The sequence below is a fragment of the Amblyraja radiata genome, chromosome 32, assembly GCF_010909765.2.
Source record: "Amblyraja radiata isolate CabotCenter1 chromosome 32, sAmbRad1.1.pri, whole genome shotgun sequence".
NCBI lineage: Eukaryota > Metazoa > Chordata > Chondrichthyes > Rajiformes > Rajidae > Amblyraja > Amblyraja radiata.
This window is the reverse complement of record NC_045987.1, coordinates 17,408,072-17,429,696: the sequence shown is the minus strand read 5'-3', so window position 1 is coordinate 17,429,696 and position 21,625 is coordinate 17,408,072. Positions and strand designations below refer to the sequence as shown.

The 21,625-nt window shown below is 47.1% G+C and overlaps 1 protein-coding gene across 1 annotated transcript; it reads left to right on the top strand.

The window, feature by feature from the left end:
- Window positions 1-2,557: 2,557 nt before the first annotated feature.
- Window positions 2,558-16,591, top strand: LOC116990733 (glutamine synthetase-like). Its single transcript, XM_033048662.1, has 6 exons — window positions 2,558-2,858; window positions 2,937-3,098; window positions 3,290-3,436; window positions 13,500-13,627; window positions 13,718-13,917; window positions 15,854-16,591. Exons 1-6 carry the CDS (start codon window positions 2,693-2,695, stop codon window positions 16,149-16,151), a joined length of 1,101 nt encoding a protein of 366 aa, XP_032904553.1. The 5' UTR covers window positions 2,558-2,692; the 3' UTR covers window positions 16,152-16,591.
- The last annotated feature ends 5,034 nt before the right edge of the window (window positions 16,592-21,625 follow it).

Here is a 21,625-nt window from a genome sequence, read left to right as displayed (position 1 = left end):
AGGTACAGTAAGTTATAAACTGCTCATGTTTCAACTTATTTATTTCTACAGGTATTCAAATTACATAATTACACTTAATTCACTCTTAGATCAGTGTTAATGTTTCTGTGCATTCTTTATTCCAAAACAACAATGGTGGCACATTATAATGCTTAAGTTCTTTGGAACATAAGTTTATTATGAAAAAAATATTTACAATCAAAAATCATTCTATCTCACTTACCCATTTGATTGTTACATGGCTAGGGAAATGGTGGAAGCAGATGCAATAGTAATGTTCAAGAGGAATTTAGACACAGGAACACAGGAAAGATTTGAAAGGTACACAAAAAAGCTGGAGAAACTCAGCGGGTGCAGCAGCATCTATGGAGCGAAGGAAAAAGGCAACGTTTCGGGCCGAAACCCTTCTTCAGACTTAACAAAGATTTGAAAGGGATCTGCGGGGCAATGTTTTTCACACAGAAGAAGGTGTGTATGAGGAATGAGCTGCTAGATTAAGTCGTGGAGGGCCATTACAACTACAAGACATTTGGACAGGTACATGGGATAGGAACGTTTTAGAGGGAAAGAGAACAAATTCAGGCATATGGGTCTGGCTCAGGTAGTCGACATGGACAAGTTCAGTCAAAAGGTCTGTTTCCATCCTGTATAACTTAATGACGCTATATCAGGCAGGGAATATAGTAATATGGATCAGATGCTGGCAGATGGGATTTGTTTAATTTGGCAATGTGGTCGGCACAGTCCTGACCACAAGGGCCTGTTCTTGTTCTATGTTCTGTTTCTAATCTCATAATTACACACATGCCATTCCAAGAATTGGTCCCGTGAATCTTTCCTAAATTATTCATTAAACAAGGATCCCTATTTATGAACAGGAAATATATACAATAATTTAGGTATGCACTCACCTAGATCTGGTATAACTTTGGTAAGGCTAGTCAAATCAATTCAAGTGTATTGTCATATGCACAAGTACAGTGAGGTACATGTAAATGAAAAACGATGCAAAATAAAGACATTCGCACAAAAATACACAGGCGTGCAAGAGGTGTTTAGTTTAGTTTAGAGATACAATGCGGAAACAGGCCCCTCGGCCCACCGAGTCTGCGCCGACCAGCGCATATTAACACTATTCTACACACAAATTTTACATTTACCAAGCCAACTTACCTACAAACCTATACGTCCTTGGAACGTGGGGAGAAACCCGAAGTTCTCGGAGAAAACCCACGCGGAGAATGTACAAACTCCGTACAGACAGCACCCGTAGTCGGGATTGAACCTGGGTCGGACCTGGGTCTGCAGTGCTGCAAGGCAGCAACTCTACCGCTGCGCCACTGTGCCTCCCAGGTGGTCTGTAGTGTTCCATCACCGTAGGTAGTATCAAGATTTTTCATTTTGTTTCATTTACCTAATAATTGTAGGAAAATAGCTGTTCCTGAACCTGGTGGTAATTTTGCATTCAAGTCTTCCAACAATAAAGACAGCATACAATAAATAAGCTAACAAATAGATAATTGTTAGCTTGGGGAAGGTGACAATGAAGCATACAAAGACAACATTTTTGTGTGCTGTCTGAGTCTATAAACTTGGCTTCATGATAGCTCCTTCAATAACAATTCCAACTTGCAACAAGGGTGCACCTGGGAATGGTGAGGGATAGTCCACCTAATGCAGATAAGATTTGCCCCTGGTAGATAGGACTTTAGAACCTCTCCCTCAAAGTATGGTAGAAACAGACACTTTGAGTGTGTTTTTAAGGCAGAGGTAGATGGGTTCTTGATAAGGGAAGGGGGAATGATTCCCATCAAAAGATAGGAAAGCAGAGTTGAAGTTGTAATCCGTTCTGCCATGATCTGACTAAATGAGAGGGCAGGCTGGAGAGTCATGGCCCTTCACTCCGCCCTGGCCTGCTCTACTCTGCTCACCCCCTGCTCCCACTTTCCCTTGCCATCTTCTTGTCCTCCTCTGTCCCCTCTCCTCCTGCCTCTTCTCAAGACAGGTGCGGTGGGGCTGGGAGGATTGAGGGGAAAGTGTGGTTAAGGATGAAGAGGCAGTGGTCTGTGGAGGGGAGAAGGGGAGATGTTGTGTAGAAATGGGAGAGGATCAACAGAAGGTAGTAGGAGGAGAGAGGAAGCGAAGGGATGAATCAGCAGGAGGTGAGGGACAGAAGAGGGTGAGAACCTCTTCTGTCCCCCTCTCCCCTGCTGATTTACTCTTTCTTTTCCTCCTTCTATCCCAAACCTCTTTCCCCTCCACATCTGAACCCTCTATCCATCACCCCACTTCTCATTTATTCCTCACCCACTCCCCCCCCTCCCAACTCCTCTTTCTCCCTCTCCCTCCCTCTTCTTTGACCTGGTGTGTAACCCCTCAACTCCATCCCCTTTCACTTCCCCATTCCGAATACATTTCCCATCTCCCTCGTGTCTGTGACCGGTTTAGTCCCCCGGGGTGAAGTTTGGTATACACGCTAAGAGTTTGGCATCCCAACTATTTCCAAAGTGGCTCTGCGTCCTATTCATGAATGAATCGGTGACGGGACTCCGCCCTCTTCCACGTCACCCAGTTTTCTTTAAAGTCCCCCCGTGGTTCGCCGGTTCCCGGTGCAGTTGCCGTCCTGTCTGCAGGGGGGGAAAGGTGAGCGCCAGTCGCAGTCCTACAACTGTCCCCTCTCTGACTCGCCCAGATGTCGGTGGCCGCCAGTTCCAAGCTGAACAAGGCTCTGAGAGAGCATTACCTGAACCTGCCCCAGGGCAGCAATGTACAGGCGACCTATATCTGGATCGATGGCACGGGAGAACATCTTCGCTCGAAAACCAAGACCCTGGACTGTGAACCGCATGCTTTGAAAGGTGCAGTATAATCCGTACATCTCTCAGCGCCGCCGTTTCCAACCGAACTCAAATAACTTGTTTTGTCCTCGTCTTCAGACATCCCCGTGTGGAATTTCGATGGCTCCAGCACCGCCCAGGCGGAGGGCTCCAACAGCGATATGTTTCTGATTCCAGTCCGTATCTTCCGAGATCCCTTCGCACTGAATCCGAACAAACTTGTACTCTGCGAAGTTCTCAAGTACAATCAAAAGCCGGCAGGTAGACCAATCTCTCTGATTATGCACCGACCCCTATCTAAATCCCTCGTGGCGTTTTCAATTAAAACTTGTCCTTTTACTTCCACGTTATGTTTTGTACTAACACGTTATTTATTTAACCCCCCGCCTAACCATTGCTTTATCTGTGCAAATCCTGGAGTTTAATTTTGGACTATCTCTGCTGTGTTGTAGATTCCAACCTGAGGCATACATGTTTTCAGGCGATGGAACAGGCGAGAGACACTCACCCCTGGTTCGGCTTGGAACAGGAGTACTCACTCTTAGGAATCGATGGACATCCGTATAGTTGGCCGCAAAACGGATTTCCGGGACCGCAAGGTAAGGAAGACAAATAATTTTATTTAAAAAAAAGATAATATTCTTCTACTGTAAGTCCTCAACGCTTTGGTGACCCAACCTGAATGATTTGAAGTGCATGCTTAATCTTTGAGCGAGAAGGAACTGCAGATGCTGGTTTAAACTGCATGTTTAATGCTGTGGTGGATGTTTGTGTAAAATTTTTATTGTGGTTGTGTTCTTTATTACTGTACCGCTGCTGGCAACCCAAATTCCACCGACCTTGGTTGTGTGGCAATTAAATTATATATATATATATTTAAAAAAAACTAAAAAAAACGAAGATAGATTGACACAAAGCTGGAGTAACTCAGCGGGACAAGCAGCATCTCTGGAGAGAAGGAATGGGTGACGTTTCGGGACTTTGAAACAGGAAGTGAAATTGATGAAGACGCGGGATACTGCAGAATCCGGAATCAGAGGGGTGGAAAAAAAACAAAGTGCTGGAGGAACTGGGCGGATCGAGCAGCAGAACGGATGCAGTGTCCCGACCCGAAACCCTCCGTCTTCACAGGTGCTGCCTGATCCGCTGAGTTCATTCGGCAGTTTTTTTGGAAGTAGATTTTCACCCATGAGCGAATCTAACATTGAATCATTCGCGGTTGTGTTACTTAACTGAATTGCATTCGTACAATTAGATAATTGCAGGGCGATGGACGTGTTCTTTGGTAAACACGTTTGACAAAATCCTGCGTGACAGGCTGGTCCAGAAGGTTAAGGCATGTGGAATCCAAGTGTAAACTAGATCCAAAACTGGTAGAAACAAATAACTGCAGATGCTGGTTTATACCAAAGATAGATTCAAAGTACTGGAGTAACAGCGGGTCAGGCAGCATCTTTGGAGTACATGGAAAAGTGATGTTTAGGGTCAGGACCCTTCTTCAAACTGGTGGATCTGTTTTGACTGGACACTGTCACCAGTCGGGATTGGTTCTGGAACTTTTGTTTGTGATCTATATTAGACGCGTGAATGTTGATCTAGGAGATATTTTAGTGGTCTGAGAAACGACTACTGGAGTTTTCAAGATATTTATTTGAAAGTTCAAGTTGCAGCATACAGGCTTATCAGACACGTCTGCCCACAACGGTGGTCAGCGCTGAACTAACGCGTGCAAGGGGAAAACCGTGCGAAGACAGTCCCTCCCGAGTCACGTGACCGCGGCTTCCGAACGCAGGGTTCGATATCTGCGTGCGCTAGCAGGTGCCGCTACATGCCCCCCCCCCCCCCCCCCCCCCCCCCCCCCCAGAATCCGCCGTTCGGAAACGGACGGTACGACCGGAATGCATAGACCGAGGTCGCTGGGCGAGTGTAACATTTTGGACCGGTAAAACAGTACCGGAGGGACGCGAAAAACGCGAACGAGGGACGGGCGTAACAAAGGGGACCGGAAAAACTCGACCGGAGGTAACGGGTGCAGAGGGCGGCAAACAGCAGGTGGATGTCCTCTACGCCGTGGAGTAGCCACTGTCACTGGGCTATCCTCGTCAACGTGTGCAGGCCTAAGGCGGCTCACGGAGACGAACTTCCTTACCACCCATGTCCAACGTGAACGTCGAGACACCAGTACTGAGCACCCTGTACGGACCCTCGTACACCCGCTGTAACGGCGAGCGATTAGCGTCTCTACGGAGCACAATCATAACATCATCAAAAACATAAGCACAATCCCGTAACATAGTAGGCACATGTACCGAAGACGAACCATGCCGGGAAGTGGGAACCGGGACCAAAGCGCGCGCCCGCTCGCGAAGGTCCGCCAACAACTGTGAGGTGGAATCTGGTCCGGAGGGACAGGCAAGAAATCCCCGGGAACCTGCAAAACCGAGCCATAAACCAACTCGGCCGAGGTGGCTTTGAGGTCCTCCTTTGGCGTTGTTCTGATGCCCAGGAGGACCCAAGGTAACTGGTCGACCCAATCAGGGCCGGTGAGTCGGGCTTTTAACGTCGACTTTTTTTTTTTTTTTTTTTATTTCAAAATATACTTTATTCAATTGGTAAATATATACAATTTCTGAACCATTCAAAACAAATTTCATCCGACATTTTCGGAGACTATACAAACTTTTTCCAGTACAATTTTTTTTACATTTGTCAAATTTCACCAAACAGTCCCCCACCAGTGCCACTCTGTGGCCCCTGTTCAAGTAATAAATATATACAATGTGTACAAAGTGCGAAAATTTCCATCTGACATTTCAAGTTCCACAAAAAATGTCCCCCACCCGTGCCACTCATGTGGCCCTCTGGTGTGGGATACCTTCCCTTAATTTAATTTAATTTGAGGGGCGTCTCCACCATACTGTGCCCCCCATGTCCAGCAGCGGAAGGACCCTAGACTGTGGCCCTCCCCCACCGAGCCTTGGCGTTGGCTGCACCAAGCTTCAGCGAGTCCCTTAGCACGTACTCCTGCAGTCTGCAGTGGGCCAGTCGGCAACATTCCCTGACGGACATCTCGCTCTGCTGGGTGGTGAGCAACGCTCGGGCAGACCAAAGAGCGTCTTTCACCGAGTTGATGACCCTCCAGCAGCACTCGATGTCAGTCTCTGAATGTGTCCCTGGGAACAGTCCGTAAATCACAGAGTCCTCTGTGACGGAGCTGTTCGGGATAAATCGTTCCAGGGACCCTTTCATACCTCTCCAGACTCGTTTTGCAAATCCACACTCTGCAAAGAGGTGGGCAACCGTCTCCTCTCCATAGCAACCGTCCCGGGGGCAGCGTGCGCTGGTAGTGAGGTTCCGACGGTGCAGGAAGGATCTAACTGAGAGGGCTCCCCTCACCGCCAGCCAAGCCAGGTCTTGGTGCTTGTTGGTCAGTTCTGGCGATGAGGCATTTTGCCAGACAAGCTGGGCAGTCTGCTCTGGGAACCACGCCACCGGATCCATCGAGTCCTTTCCCTGCAGTGCCTGCAGGACATTACGTGCTGACCACTGCCCGATGGACTTGTGGTCAAAGGTGTTGGTCCGGAAGAACCTGTCAACAGACGTCAGATGGGGCGGCAATGTCCAGCTGACTGGTACATTGCGTGGCATCTGCGCCAGGCCCATCCTTCGCAACACCGGGGACAGGTAGAACCTCAGCAGGTAGTGGCACTTAGTGCCCACGTGCCTTGGCTCTACACTCCGCCTGATGCAGCCACACACAAAGGTGGCCATCAGGATGAGGGCGACGTTGGGCACGCTTTTGCCCCCGTTGTCTGCCGACTTGTACATGGTGACCCGTCGTACCCGGTCCATCCTCGACCCCCAGATGAACTGGAAGACGGCCCGGGTGATCCCCGTGGCGTAGGAGGGAGGGACAGGCCACACCTGTGCCAAGTACAGCAGACCCGAGAGCACCTCACACCTGATGACCAAATTTTTCCCGGTTATGGAGAGGGAGCGTTGCTTCCACAGCTCCAGCTTCCTCCCCACCCTGGCTATCCGCTCCAGCCAATTCTTGTTACTCGACTCAGCCCCCCCGAACCAGATTCCCAGCACCTTCAAGAAGTCAGGCTTGATGGTGAAGGGGATGGAAGATCGGTCGGGCCAGTTGCCAAAGAGCATGGCCTCGCTCTTCCTGCGGTTCACCCTGGCTCCCGTGGCCGACTCAAACTGGTCACAGATGCTGATCAATCTGCGGACCGACCTTGGATCCGAGCAGAAGACGGCGACATCGTCCATGTACAGGGAGGTCTTGACCTGAATGCCCCCACTGCCTGGCAATGTCACTCCTCTTATGCTCGCATCCTTCCTGATGGACTCGGCAAAAGGTTCAATACAGCAGACAAACAAGACAGGAGAGAGAGGGCAACCCTGCCTGACTCCAGACCTTACAGGGAAACTGTCTGATTCCCACCCATTGATTTGGACTGCACTACGGATGTCGGTGTAGAGCAGTTTGATCGTCGACTTGCGGTGCCAATGGAACCGCTCAACCAACCCGTTAGACTCCGGGTGATAAGCGGTAGTAGTCTGGTGCAGCTTCACGCCGTACAGCTGCGCCAAACCACACCACAATGAAAACGTGAACTGGGCCCCCCTATCGGTGGTAATATGTGAGGGGACCCTGAAACGAGCGATCCAATGGGATACCATGGCCCTCGCACATGCATCAGCAGAGGTATCCGCCAACGGGATTGCCTCCGCCCACCTGGTAAACCTGTCTACGATAGTCAGTAAGTGGGTAGCCCCACGCGAACAAGGCAAGGGACCTACCAGGTCTACATGGATGTGCAGGAACCTGCCGTCCGGGACGGCAAAATCCTGGACCGGCGGGTGTACATGTCTCTGCACTTTGGAGGTCTGGCATGGGATGTAGGATCGAGCCCATGCTGCGACTCTTTCCTTAAACCATGCCAGATGAACTCGACCAGCTTCAGTCCTGATTCAGCATTGCGATAAATCTCCATACCGGCGTCTGCCCATTGGGCGGCTGCTAGCTCCTGGTAATCAATGCCAAGGCTAAACGCTGAAACATTGGGCAGCGCAGGACGGGACAACGCGTTGGTCACAACATTCAGCTTCCCTGCTACATGCCGAATGTCAGACGTGAATTCGGAAATGTAGGCGAGGTGCCGTTGTTGTCGGGCAGACCAAGGGTCAAAGCGAATGTTAGTGGCTTGTGGTCGGTAAACGCGTTGAACGCGCTCCCTTCCAGGAAATAACGAAAATGGCGGATTGCTAGGTAAAGTGCAAGGAGCTCCCTGTCAAAAGCGCTGTATTTAACTTTGGGGGCTCACAGTTGCCTGCTGAAGAATGCCAGCGGTTCCCAGCGATTACCTACGTGCTGCTCGACGAAGGAGCGTCTGAAGCGTCCACGGTGAGGGCCATTTGGGCTGACGCCCTAGGGTGTTCCAGCATAGTGGCGTTGGCCAATGCGGCCTTTGCACCCTCGAACGCCTTCTGTGCCTCCTTGGACCAGACCACGTCCTTAGGCTTACCGGCCAGGCATTGAAACAACGGCCGCATAATGGCAGCTGCAAACGGGACGAATCGGTGGTACAAGTTAACCATCCCGATAAACTCTTGCAGACCCTTGACCAATAGAGGCTTGGGGAAGCGACGGTTAGCATCTACTTTCTCGGGCAGTGGCTGCGCTCCATGAGAGGTGATGCAATGACCCAAGAAAGAAATGGAGCGCAATCCGAACTGGCACTTCTCAGGGTTGATCACCAACCCGTGTTTGCGCAGCTGTTCGAAAAGTAGGCGGAGGTGCTTGACATGCTCCGCCTGCGAGTTGCTGGCTACCAGGATATCATCCAGGTAGATGAAGATAAACGGCAAACCCCGGCCAACCTGATCCATTAGCCTTTGGAACGCCTGAGCAGCGTTCCTCAAGCCAAAAGGCATTCTGAGCCATTCGAACAGGCCGTTTTAGGGACGTCGTCGGGGTGGACCGGGATTTGATTATACCCGCGGATAATGTCGACCTTCGAGAAGATAATCGCACCTTCCAGATGGGCCGAGAAATCCTGGATGTTCGGGGCTGGATACCGATCGGCTGTAGTTACTGCGTTCAAATGCCTGTAATCTCTGCAAGGTCTCCAGCCCCCGGCCGCTTTGGGCATCATGTGTAACGGGGAAGCCCAAGGGCTATCCGACCGCTGGACAATCCCCATGTCCTCCATAAGTTGGAACCCGTCTCATGCGATGCGCAGTTAATCGGGCGGGAGATGGCGCGCGCGGGCGTGTACCGGCGGTCCCTCCGTGGGAATGTGGTGGACCACGCCATGACGGGGCATGGCCCCGTCAAACCGGGGCATGAGCAACCCTGGAAAGTCGGCGAACAGGGCTGTGAAAGGTTGCTGGATCTCAGCTACCTCAACGAGTTGCTGTAGGGGCGTTGAATGGTTGTGCTGCTTGGCGGGGCATGGGTCCGACACAGTGACCATGCGACCACCTCGCACATCGACTAACGGGGAGAACACGCGCAAGAAATCGGCCCCCAGGATCGGTTGGGCGACGTCGGCAATGATAAACTTCCACCTGTACTGGTGGGAGTCGAAATTTAGATTTGCGTACCATAGGTGCGAATATCGCTCCTGTTAATGGCCGAGAGGACGGGTTCCACTTTACCAGCACGAACGTCTCGGGCGCTTGTAGGCAGGATACTAGCATGGGCACCGGAGTCCACCAGGAAACGGTGACCGGAAAGGCGATCGCGGACAAAGAGGCGTAAGTTGGGGCCGATCGCGTTCGCCTCTATGAACAATCGGCCGGGGCGTTTCCTGGAAACGAACAGGGGCTCCGACATCTTCAGGTCTGTATCGTTGGTGGTAGTAGCACCATCTACGTTGACTGTAGACCACTGGCCACGGTGATTCCTCTTCGACGCTGGGCTGGGTCTCTTCTTCCTCCCGATGTCGGTTCGGCTGCACCCGTTGTGTGACCAGGCGGCGGGCGACGGCGTAAACGTCCTGCCGTCTGTGCGCCCACAGTTCGTCGGCTCTTTCCGCGGGTCGCTGAAATCAGCTCCCGCTAGCATTAGCTGTACTTCGTCGGGCATCTGCTCTAAGAACGCCTGTTCAACAAGCAGGCAGGGGCGATGCCAATAAAGGAATCTAATCTAATGCCCATCCATCAGGGCCAACATCTTTGCCATGATCGTCCGATGGCCTTTGTTCGCCGATGCTGTCCATATGTAGCAGTCTTGCCGCCCTGTCTCTACGGATAAGACCGTAAGCGTGAAAAACAGGGTCTTCAACCCTTCGTACTTGCCGCAGGACAGAGGGTCTCTGATATAGGGCAACAGCCTCGAGGCACAGTCCTGTGGCAATGCTCCTACCACATGAAAATACGTGGTGCCGTCATGGTCGATGCGGTGTAGATGAAACTGTGCCTCCACATGGGCGAACCACACCTGAGGTTGATCAGGCCAAAAGGCTGGCAGTTTGAAGGCCGGTGCGTCCTGCCTCGTGCTGGCCGATTCTGCGGGAAGACCTTCTTCCTGCATAATTCTTCTTGTCTAACGACGGTTAGACAGGTCGGGGTCACCAATTTAGTGGTCTGAGAAACGACCAATGGAGTTTTCAATAGATCTTTATTCAAAAGTTCAAGTTGCAGCATACATGCTTATCAGACACGTCTGCCCACAACAGTGGTCAGCGCTGAACTAACGCGCGCAAGGGAAAAAACGCGCAAAAACAGCCCCTCCCGAGTCACGTGACCGCGGCTTCCGAACGCCGGGTTCGATAACTGCGTGCACTAGCAGGTGCCGCTACAATATCAATAAGCTTGTCGATGACTTAAAAGTTGCTAATGTTGGGGATAGCAAGGAATGGTGCTCAAGGCAGGATATAGGTTAGATGGACTGTTGACAAGTGGAATTTAATCCCGTGCCTGGTGAGGTTGAATAAGAGTCGAATAAGTCTGGTTCTCTAAACTTCAGGTTGCAGCACTGGATGAATCCTTCTCTGCCTCGGAAAATCCCGCCCATACCTTTGTCACCTCCATGCCCGACCATTCCACCACTCCTCTTGTCAAACTCTTGTTCAGTACAGTGTGAACTTGAAGCCATTTGAAATGTCACCCATGCGCCAACTCCAAAACCACACACTATCTTCCCCCTTCCAGCGATTGCAGGAAAAAGTGCTTGCAGGGCGGATGGGGAGGGATGTGCAAATCGAAGAATTGTAGGGAGAGTGGCCTCTGTGGTAAGGGGTGGGGTCAGGAAGATGTGACTAGTGGTGGGATCACATTTGAAGGTGGTAAAATGATGTGTTGGATGCCAAGACTGCTGAGGTGAATGATGAGGACCAGGGGTACTCTACCCTTGTTATGGCTGGGTGGGGGGAGAAAGAGGAGCTTCCCAGGCTGCAGGACTCGGGAGACACAGGTGAGGGATTCATCCACAACAGCAGGGAGGAAATTGCGTTTACTGACGGAGGACATCTCCGAAAATGGAAAGTCTACTGGGATGCAGCAGAGACGGCGAAATTGAGAGTAAGGGATGGTGTCTTTCCAATGAACAGAATGGGAGGCCCCGATAACTGTGATAGTCAGTGGGTTTGTGGTGGATATCAATAGATGGTCTGTCCCCTGTGATGAAGACAGATTAAGAAAGAGGAGTGAGGTGTCAGACATAGTCCAGGTAAATTTGAGAGCAGATTTGAAGTTAGTAGTAAAGTTGATGAAATCAATGAGTTCTGCATGGGTGCAGGAAGCAGCCCTGATGCAGTCATTGATGTAGAGGAGAGTTGAGGATTGGTCCCAGGGTATGTTTGGAACAAGGAATGTTCAGCATAACCAACAAATAGCTGGTCCTCTCCAATGCTGAATGGACTGTGCTCTGCAGAGTCTAAACTTTGTACCCTTGTGCTCACACCTCAAGAGTTTGGATCCTGCTATGATGTTGAGCTCCTCTGCCTCTAGCCCTCTGGCAAGGAATCCTTGCTCCCCGGTGACTCCACCATTCCTTCTCTGGACTCTCCCTGCTGTCCTCCCTCCTTCTCAAGATCTCAATTTCCAACTGCTGCTGTGGCATTGACCTCCACTTCCCTTTACCATCCCAATCTCTCTCCCTCTGAACATGCAGCCCTCTGCTCACAGTAACAACCCCAATATTGTCATCAAACTCACTGACTAGGGAGGTGCCATTGTAGTCTGGCAGGCTGACCTCAGCTGTGCTTAGACCAGGCATCAGCTCTTGGACACTCCTTGACCATGACCCCACAGGCTGTGTGGTGTTTGGGGAATTAAGGTTGTTGGCGGTGGAGGGGAGTTTTCCAGAAGTGAAGATTCATAACGGTCTCCCAAGACCATTACTGATCTTGCCATCTTTGGTGATCTCCATTCCATAGCCAATAACCTTAGTCCCCCAATCCTGCACTACCTATTTCTAGCTCCTTGCCAAAATCCAGTCAGGGCTATCCTAGCAGACCCACTGTATCCACTATACCTGCTTCTGTCCCACCGAACTACTTTCCAAATACCTTGATTCCATCTTGTCTCCTTGTCTTGTCTCTGCTGACCTACATTCAAGACGCCTTGCCTTCTCTTCAATACTTGAAGTCTGAAGGGTTCCAACCTAAAGATTCCAGCATCTGCAGTTTTGTGTGTATCCAAAGAAAATGGGTATGGCTGTCCACATGGGAGTGTCATGGCTGCACCTTTGACTTGAACAAAGTGAAAAGGAATCCAAGGAGAAGTTAAGGAGGACTAGTTCCACCTGGTGGAGGGGAGTGTTAGATGTGGGGAACTGGGTCTCCGTTCAAGGAAGAACCAGAGGGCCCAGAGGTCATTCCTGATGAGAAATGGAAGTGTAAAGCGCCAATATTTGTGCATATTCCAACCTTATTCCCTTTTCTTTCCATCTTTATAACATCTTATCCAAGGTTTTAGTCATTTACCCAAACACTTCTTTGTGTAACTCAATGCCAAGTTTTCCAAGATAATGAATGTACTTGTGACTTGCCTTGGGAGTTTTTTTTAACTATAATTAAAGATACTTGGAAAGTTTTTATTTAAATGTCCAAAAAAATGAACATTTGTAGTCAATGCCTACTATGTTCTGTTGTGCTGAAGCAAAGCAAGAATTTCATTGTCCTATCACGGACACATGACAATAAACTCTCTTGACTTGACTTGACTCTTGAAATGGGGAGAAACATTGTGCTCACATCTGTACATTTCATCTTTAGAATCACCCTGCTGCTGTTGAGCTATGATTTGCATTCCGCAAGAGGCAATATATTAAATTGCCAAATTACTCATTTGCATTTATATTCCTTTTGAAATAGACAGGTGAGGTTGCAAATTACATGGGAGCTTGCGTGCCAGAACAAATATCCTTTAGAGTCACGGTGACAGTGTGCAAACAAGCCCTTCGGCCCAACTTGCCCACACCGGCCAACATGCCCCAGCTACACTAGTCCCACCTGCCTGCGTTTGATTCATATCCCTCCAAACCTGTCCTATCCATGTAGGTTTTGTAGCCATTGGTTTGTAAAGTCACTTATTGAGGTTGAGGTGAAAGGGCAGGAAAGTGTATTGTATTTTTTAAATAACATAATTAGTATTGTCATAATTCCTATTGACTTGCATTGTCTTCAATTTTTTTTCTCCAAGGACCATACTATTGTGGTGTTGGAGCAGATAAGGTCTATGGTAGAGATATAGTAGAAGCTCACTATAAAGCCTGCTTCTACGCTGGAGTGAAGATTGCAGGCACCAATGCTGAAGTCATGCCATCGCAGGTACCAAGTTGTTCAGAGGTTACACAAACCCCATTTCCCTTTCTCTTTGAGAACCTGATTAAACCAGAACTTGTTTCTCCTTTCTTCCAGTGGGAATTTCAGGTGGGGCCATGTGAGGGGATTGAAATGGGAGATCACTTGTGGATGGCCAGATACATCCTTCATCGCATCTGTGAAGACTTTGGAGTTGTAGCCACACTTGATCCAAAGCCAATAACTGGAAACTGGAATGGAGCTGGATGCCATGCCAACTTCAGCACTGAGGACATGCGCAATCCAGGTGGACTCAAGTAAGCTGGTTTGAATTCTTTAACTTTGTGCACTCTCAGGCACTGTGCCAACCATGTTGGCAATTTTAATCTGTACATTTACCTGCACATATTTCATATCCCTCAATTCCCATTCTGTCCATGTGTCCATCTAACATTTTTAACCTTATACTATGCCCACTAGCCTTTGACATTTCCACCTATGATAAGTGTTTACCCATCTATGCCTTTATAAACTTATTTTATAAACTTCTATCGGGTCACCCCTCGGTCTCCAAAACTCCAGAGAAAACAATCCAAGTTTCTTCAACCTTTCCTTGAAACTAATGTTCTCTAATCCAGGCAGCACTCAGATAAACCTCTTCTGCACCCTCTCAAGCCCCCACATCCTTCAGAGTACAAACAAAATACTCCAAATGTGGCCTAACCAAAGTTTTAAAAGTTGCAACGTGACTTCATAACTTTTCTACTCTATACCGTAACTTGTTAGCAAGCATGCCAGAAGCTTTCTTTATCACCATATCTATTTTGTGTTGCTGTTTTCAGAGAGCTATGGACTTCCACCCCAAGCTTCTTCTGTACATCAATGTTCCTAAGGGTCTTGCCACTTCCTGCATGCTTTCCTCTTTATTTGACTTCCTATACTGCAACACTTCGCACTCATTTGGATTAAACTCCATCTGCCATGCCTCATTTCCAACTAATCTAAATCATGCTGAATCCTTTGACAACTTGCCACAACATCTTGAACAAACATCTGGAGGATCCTGACCCAAAATGTTTGTCATCTGAAAACTTGTAATGAGCCACTTCCATTTTTGTCTACAGCAGAGGTACCAGCAGATTCTTGCTGAACACAATTGGTGTTGAGTTAGACAAATCTCCAGTCAGATTGGAACCCCCCCCCCCCACCCCCCACCGCCACTGCTATACTCAATTTATTGGAGACATTAATTTACCCAATAACTTCCCAACCACTTGTGTGGAGTTACCTGCTGTATCTATTTTCTTGAATAAAAGGCAGCAAGCACTCCAGGCCCTGGCTCTGACTGGAAGCCTACCCATGGTCACAATTTCAGCTCTGGTCTTGCATCCAGCCCACAATCTAGACCCTTGACTTTGGCTGAACACCACTTGCTTGTGCTCCAAACTAATATTCAAGCCAGATGCTGAACCATCAGGATTTCTGAGGTTTTAAAAAAAAACTTGAGTTGGGATGAGAAAAGCAATGTCTTTAAATGGCAACCTTTTTATATTTGCTATACAAGGGTAATATTGAAGACAATTTGACTGAATCACTTGAAATAAAAGGGCAGGTGACTAGTTTTCAGAACATACCTGCTTCAATGGTCTTAAAGAAAGAAATGGAGGCAGGACGTTGGTGCACGGACTTCCAAAGCTTAGGGCCTCTGTATCTAAAGAAATGGTCAGCATCTTCATCATGAAATGCAGCAAGTCAGAATTTTGCTTCCAAATCTAATATGATACCAATGTTTCAAATGGCTCTGCTGCCGGGAAGAGGGATAAAATAAGTGTTTGGGGAATGCATGGGGCCAATTGGTCACAGTCCAGGGTCTGTTTCCTGTCAACTGGCTTTTCAAATTGGGAATGTTAAAGGCTTAGCATGATTGAGTATCAATTTCTGCTGCCCTTCATGGAAAGTCTCACCATAGAAGGGTCAGAGTGCATGTCTAATGCTTGCTCAGGTCAAGTTGAGTTTATTGTGTACAAGTAGGGGAGGTAGGGTCAAAGTGAATCTTGCTTGCAGCAGCATCACAAGCATGGACTCTGGTGAACACAGGCAGTCCAAAAGAGAGAAAGCCAGTCCAAAAACACACCAGAAAACCTGTCCATTCTGACTATTGGAAAATAAGTGGTCTCTGCCTCATTTTGTAGTAGATTGAAATAATGCAGAATGAAAGACTAAACATACTTGCATTTAACATGTTTGGTTTAGGTACATTGAAGAAGCAATTGAAAAGCTGAGCAAGAGGCACCAATATCACATCCGCAAATACGATCCAAGAGGAGGCAAGGATAATTGTCGGAGACTGACTGGCCAACACGAAACTTCAAATATCAATGACTTCTCGGCTGGAGTAGCAAACCGTGGTGCCAGCATTAGAATCCCACGCGAGGTTGGGCAAATTCAATGCGGATACTTTGAGGATAGAAGACCAGCTGCAAATTGTGACCCTTATGCAGTAACTGAAGCTCTGATCAGGACCTGTATCTTGAATGAAACTGGGAATTGAACTGAAAATTAGATAAAGAATAGAACTAAGTAATGGGCTTTGGAGCTAAGGGGATCTTGGGTACCCATGGGCTGAGCAATATTTTTGAACCTATCAATAAAGGTTTTCCTTGTCTTTTAAAAATAAATGGCACTATTTCTATGTAAATTGTTGTTTACTACTCTTTGGAGCAGTACATCCAAATAGGTTGTATTTAATCTTTCCACTTATCAATTTTGATAGGAATTAATTTGTAGGGTCCCTCTGCACTACTATAACAAGGAGTGACATCTGTCATATTTGCTGGAGGAAAATGTATATCTCTGGAATAGTGCTTGAGTTTGAAACTGCTCTTTTCAGTCTGTACAAAGTCTTGCCTTGAGTTTGTGCTTTGAGTTAGAACCTTCAAAGTAGTTCATTCTAATACGTAATTTAATGAAATAAAATACGTTGGACAGACATTTGTGTGTAATTTATTTTAAATAAAAGGAATTTTGCAACTTAGATTTTTTTTAAATATACTTCCTTAACAATGATTGTATTTTCACATGAATGAGGTACCAGAAGACAGGAGGATGGATAAGGGGATGGTGTCCCCATTTTCTAAAAGGGCAACCGGAATAAACCTGGACCCTAAAGGCTAGTGAGCCTTGTTTCTGTGGTTGGGAACTTAATGACTCTGGGTCAAGATTTGGAATGGCTGCAACATGAGTTTGTGACTCTTCTACTCAATGACCTGACCGATAAAAGCAAGCATACCATGTGCCTCCTTTACCACTCTATCTACCTGCATTGCCATTTTCTGACAGCTGTGGATATAGACCACGAGATCCCTCTATACATCAAGCACATGGAACTCAAACACAGCCAACGTCCAGGGTGACCAGGCCACTATACCTGGCTTTCCTATCACCTGATGTACCTCTCAGTTAGTCAATTGGCTCAGCTCCACACAAAAACCTTCCCCACTGCTGCTCAGCTCCACCTCATGGCTGCATACGTACTAGCTCAGCTATCTGATGGCTTTTAAAATCTTCTACTCTGCCTTGTCTCCTGCCTGCAAATTAGCCAGTTGGGTTGAAGAGCCTGTCTCTAAAGACCTCCTGTTCAGGTTAATCTCTTCTGCAAGTAAATTGCTGAAAGGTGTAAGAACAATAAGGTTAAAGTAGTAATTTTCACAACTTTCACAATGTTGATTGGGATTGCCTCAGTACATGGATTGTAATTTGATGAGTGCACCCAATAATTTTTTTGATAACAGTATGTAGAGAGTCCTATTGTTTTAAAAGGATTTTTTCTTTGGAAATGAGACTGGGCAGGTGGGGGAACATTTTGGGAACAGTGACCATAATTCTGTAAGTTTCAAGGTGTTCATACAAAACATTAAGGTTGATCCTCAAGTTAAGATCTTGTCTGGGAGGTAGGGGAAAGGTTAATTTCAATATTGCAAGAGAAAGCTGCAACAAATATAACATGGGAAGACTGGGAGCAATGGTTGCATTTGAAATTACATCTGACAAGTGGGAGTCGTTCAAAATAAATTTAGTAGTTCAAGTACAGCAGGTTATGACGAGTGAATGGAAAAGATGGCAAGATTAGGGAACCTGGATGACAAAGGTTGTTGAATGTTTGAGCATGAAAACAAATGAAACATATGGCAAGAAAAGGCAACTGGGATTGAGATACAACTCAGATACAATGGCTAAGTTTAAGGGGAATTTATATACTTAAATATAGACAAGGAAACAGCCCCTCACACTCACCCCCTACGACGTGTACGTGGCACTGAGTAGGACCAATGCACGTAAGGCTGCTGGCCCTGACGGCATCCCCGGGCGCGTCCTTAGGGCCTGTGCTGCGCAGCTGACAGACGTCTGGACTGACATCTTCAACCTGTCACTTGCCCAAGCAGTTGTGCCCACGTGCCTTAAAACCACCTCCATCGTGCCGGTGCCAAAACACTCCACTGCGGCGAGCCTCAACGACTTCCGCCCAGTTGCACTTACTCCCATCATCACCAAGTGCTTCGAGAGGCTGGTCCTGGCACACCTCAAAGGCTGCCTACCCCCCACATTGGATCCCTATCAGTTTGCCTACCGCAAGAACAGGAGTCCGGAGGATGCCATCTCAATGGCACTTCACTCCGCCCTCTCCCACCTCGACAACAGACACTTACGTAAGAATGCTGTTCATCGATTACAGCTCAGCATTCAACACCATCATACCCTCTAAACTGATCACCAAACTCGGTGACCTGGGCATCGACCCCTCCCTCTGCAACTGGATACTGGACTTTCTAACCAACAGACCCCAGCCTGTTAGGTTAGACAAGCACACCTCTTCAACCCTCACCCTGAACACTGGCGTTCCACAGGGCTGTGTGCTGAGCCCCCTCCTTTACTCCCTCTTCACCTACGACTGCACACCTGTACATGGTACTAACACCATGATCAAGTATGCAGATGATACAACGGTGATTGGCCTCATCAGCAACAACGATGAGTCGGCCTATAGGGAGGAGGTCCAGCTCCTAGCAGCATGGTGCGCTGACAACAAGGAGCTCATTGTAGACTTCAGGAAGTCTAGGGGCGGCACGCACACCCTCATCCACATTAACGGGACGGAGGTGGAACATGTTTCCAGCTTCAGGTTCCTGGGGGTCAACATCTCCGATGACCTCTCTTGGACCCACAATACCTCAACTCTGGTCAAGAAGGCTCACCAGCGTCTCTTCTTCCTGAGAAGACTAAAGAAGGTCCATCTGTCTCCTCAGATTCTGGTGAACATCTACCGCTGCACCATCGAGAGCATCCTTACCAACTGTATCACAGTATGGTATGGCAACTGCTCTGTCTCCGACCGGAAAGCACTGCAGAGGGTGGTGAAAATTGTCCAACGCATCACCGGTTCCTCGCCCCAACCACAGACTGTTTACCCTCCTACCATCCGAGAGGCGCTACAGGTCTCTCCGTTGCCGGAGCAGCAGGTCCAGGAACAGCTTCTTCCCTGAGGCTGTTACACTACTCAACACTGTACCTCGGTGATTGCCAATCACCCCCCCCCCCCCGGACACTCCTCCCACCAGGAAAAAAATACTATGACTGTATGCACGTAAATAGATTTATTTATTGCTCATATTTATGTCGCTCTTCTAGGGAGATGCTAACTGCATTTCGTTGTCTCTGTACTGTACACTGCACAATGACAATAAAGTTGAATCTGAATCTGAATCTGAATTAATTCATGCAAATGGGATTGGAGTAGGGCAAAATATTGTTATGGACTAGGTGGGCCGAAGGGCCCTTTTCAGTGCTGGATGACTTATTATTTGGATGTGAATGTAGGAAGTATGATTAGTAAGTTTGCAAAATTATGCAATAGTTGGTGGAGTTATGGATTGTGAGTAAGTTTGTAGATCAGATGGAAAGTTGGGAAGAGCTTTGCATAGTGGAATTTAATGTCAACAAGTGCAATGTGATGCATTTGGGGAAGTCTAATAGTGATAGGACAAATACAGTAAATTTTGAGGCACTAAGGAATGTTGATGAACAGAGATGACCTCGGGTTTGAGTCCATAGTTCGCGGAGTAGCAGATATGATAGGTGATAATGACTTACAGCATCCTTGCTTTCATATTTGGAGCATTGAACATAGGAATCGAGTTTTGTATTATATCTTAATAAAACACTGCTGAGAATACATTTGGAGTATTGTGCACGGTTCTGGTTATAATGCTGTGGAAAGAATGTTATTGCAATGGAGAGCGCAGAGGAAATTCACCAGGATGTTGTCTGGGGTGGAAGACTTTAGTTAAGGGGAGATGTTTGGATCGACTGGATCTGTTTTCCCTGGAGTGAAAATGGCATGATAGAGGTATGTAAAATTATGAGAGGCATACCTAGGGTAGATAACCAGAGTCTGTCTTCCTTCGTAGGAGTATTGAAAGCTAGAGGGCATATGTTTAACGTGAGAGAGAAGTGTAAAGGGGATCTGAGGGAATAATTTATTCACAACAGTAGTTGGTATCTGGAATTAGCTGTCAGAGGAGATGGTGGAGACAGGAATTATCAGGACATTTATGAGGCATCGGGATAGGTGTACTTGAACAAACAAGGTATAGAGGGATATGAAATTTATATAGGCAAGTGGGATTAGTATAGATGGGGATGATGGTTGGCAAAGATGCAGTGGACTACAGGGCCAGTTTTAATCTATTAATCTACTACAGGTACTCCATTTCTACTATCTTTATACGTTGAATGTAACGATAAAGCTGTGGCCACGCAACATGGACAAGATTAAATCAATCGCTTGTCAAACTGCTGACTACACTGTCGTGCACAGCTGCAATTGATTTCATGCACATAATTTGTGCTATCTTCCATTAATGGGAATTATTTTGTTTTTACTACAAAAAATTGCTTTAGTCTGTTATATAACTTTTAAAAATAGACTTTTCATCCTTGAGATCTATAATCCTCAATCCCCAAGATCTATAATCAAATGGAAATGAAACTCCTGTGATTGCAGGGCATTTTAATCAACAGTTGCCCATACTTAGCACAGGCAGGGCTTTCCTCTACTTTGAGCCAGAACTCATAGCCATGTAATTTTGGCACCGGGTAAGACTTTGTACATTTGATTGGTACCAATCATACCCACTGGTGTTCTTTATGTTTCATTTTCCTTGTCTAATTTGTACCAGCCCATCAAAGTAAAACTGGCCTCAGATTCCAAATCAACTAACCATGTTTATTTTCTGAAATTGAGCTGCTAAATGTGTTCATGATTCATAGATGTATACTGAGACCAAGAAAATGATCTAAAGTGTAAAATTATATTATAATATTGAATCCAATGAGTCCTTTTATTACCTCTTCCAAAATCACCCCTTTTGCCCTGCTCTTGCAAAGGAGTTGAAATTGGAATCAGGATATCTGACATTTATTTATTTTGTTTGATATTCATAGATGCATTCAAATTATTTAAGTTTTTCATTCACATACACTACAATCCTCTTCTGGCATACATACCAACAATGGAATAATTTTGTTCATTGTTTACAGATTTTTACTTGCATTTTGTTACATAACATAGCATAATTTGTGAAGTGCGCTATTTTCAGACTGGCTTCAACAAATGAGAGCTGAAACATTGTCTTATGTCCTTTGGGTTCTGCTGTACATATATTAGAATGTAGAGCAATGTACTGATGCAGTTCATAGCACTGCTGCTTTACAGCTCTTGTGATCAGGGTTCGTTCCTGAGTTTGGACCCGTCTGTGTGGACTTTGCATGCTCTCCCTCTGACTGCGTAGATAGGGTGGTAAAGGCAATTGACATGCTGGCCTTCATCAGTCAGAGAAATGAGTATAGAAGTTGGGACGTCATGTTACAGTTGTACAAGCCAGTGGTGAGGCCCCACGTGGGGTATTATGATCAGTTTAGGTCGTCCTGCAATAGGAATTGTGCCATTAAGCTGGAAAAAATGCAAAG

Excerpts from the sequence above, each read along its gene's own strand:
- LOC116990733 (XM_033048662.1), top strand. The coding sequence starts at position 2,693 with ATGTCGGTGGCCGCCAGTTCCAAGCTGAACAAGGCTCTGAGAGAGCAT. Across the intron at positions 2,859-2,936 it reads TGAACCGCATGCTTTGAAAG|ACATCCCCGTGTGGAATTTC; the intron begins GTGCAGTATAAT and ends CCTCGTCTTCAG. Across the intron at positions 3,099-3,289 it reads GTACAATCAAAAGCCGGCAG|ATTCCAACCTGAGGCATACA; the intron begins GTAGACCAATCT and ends GCTGTGTTGTAG.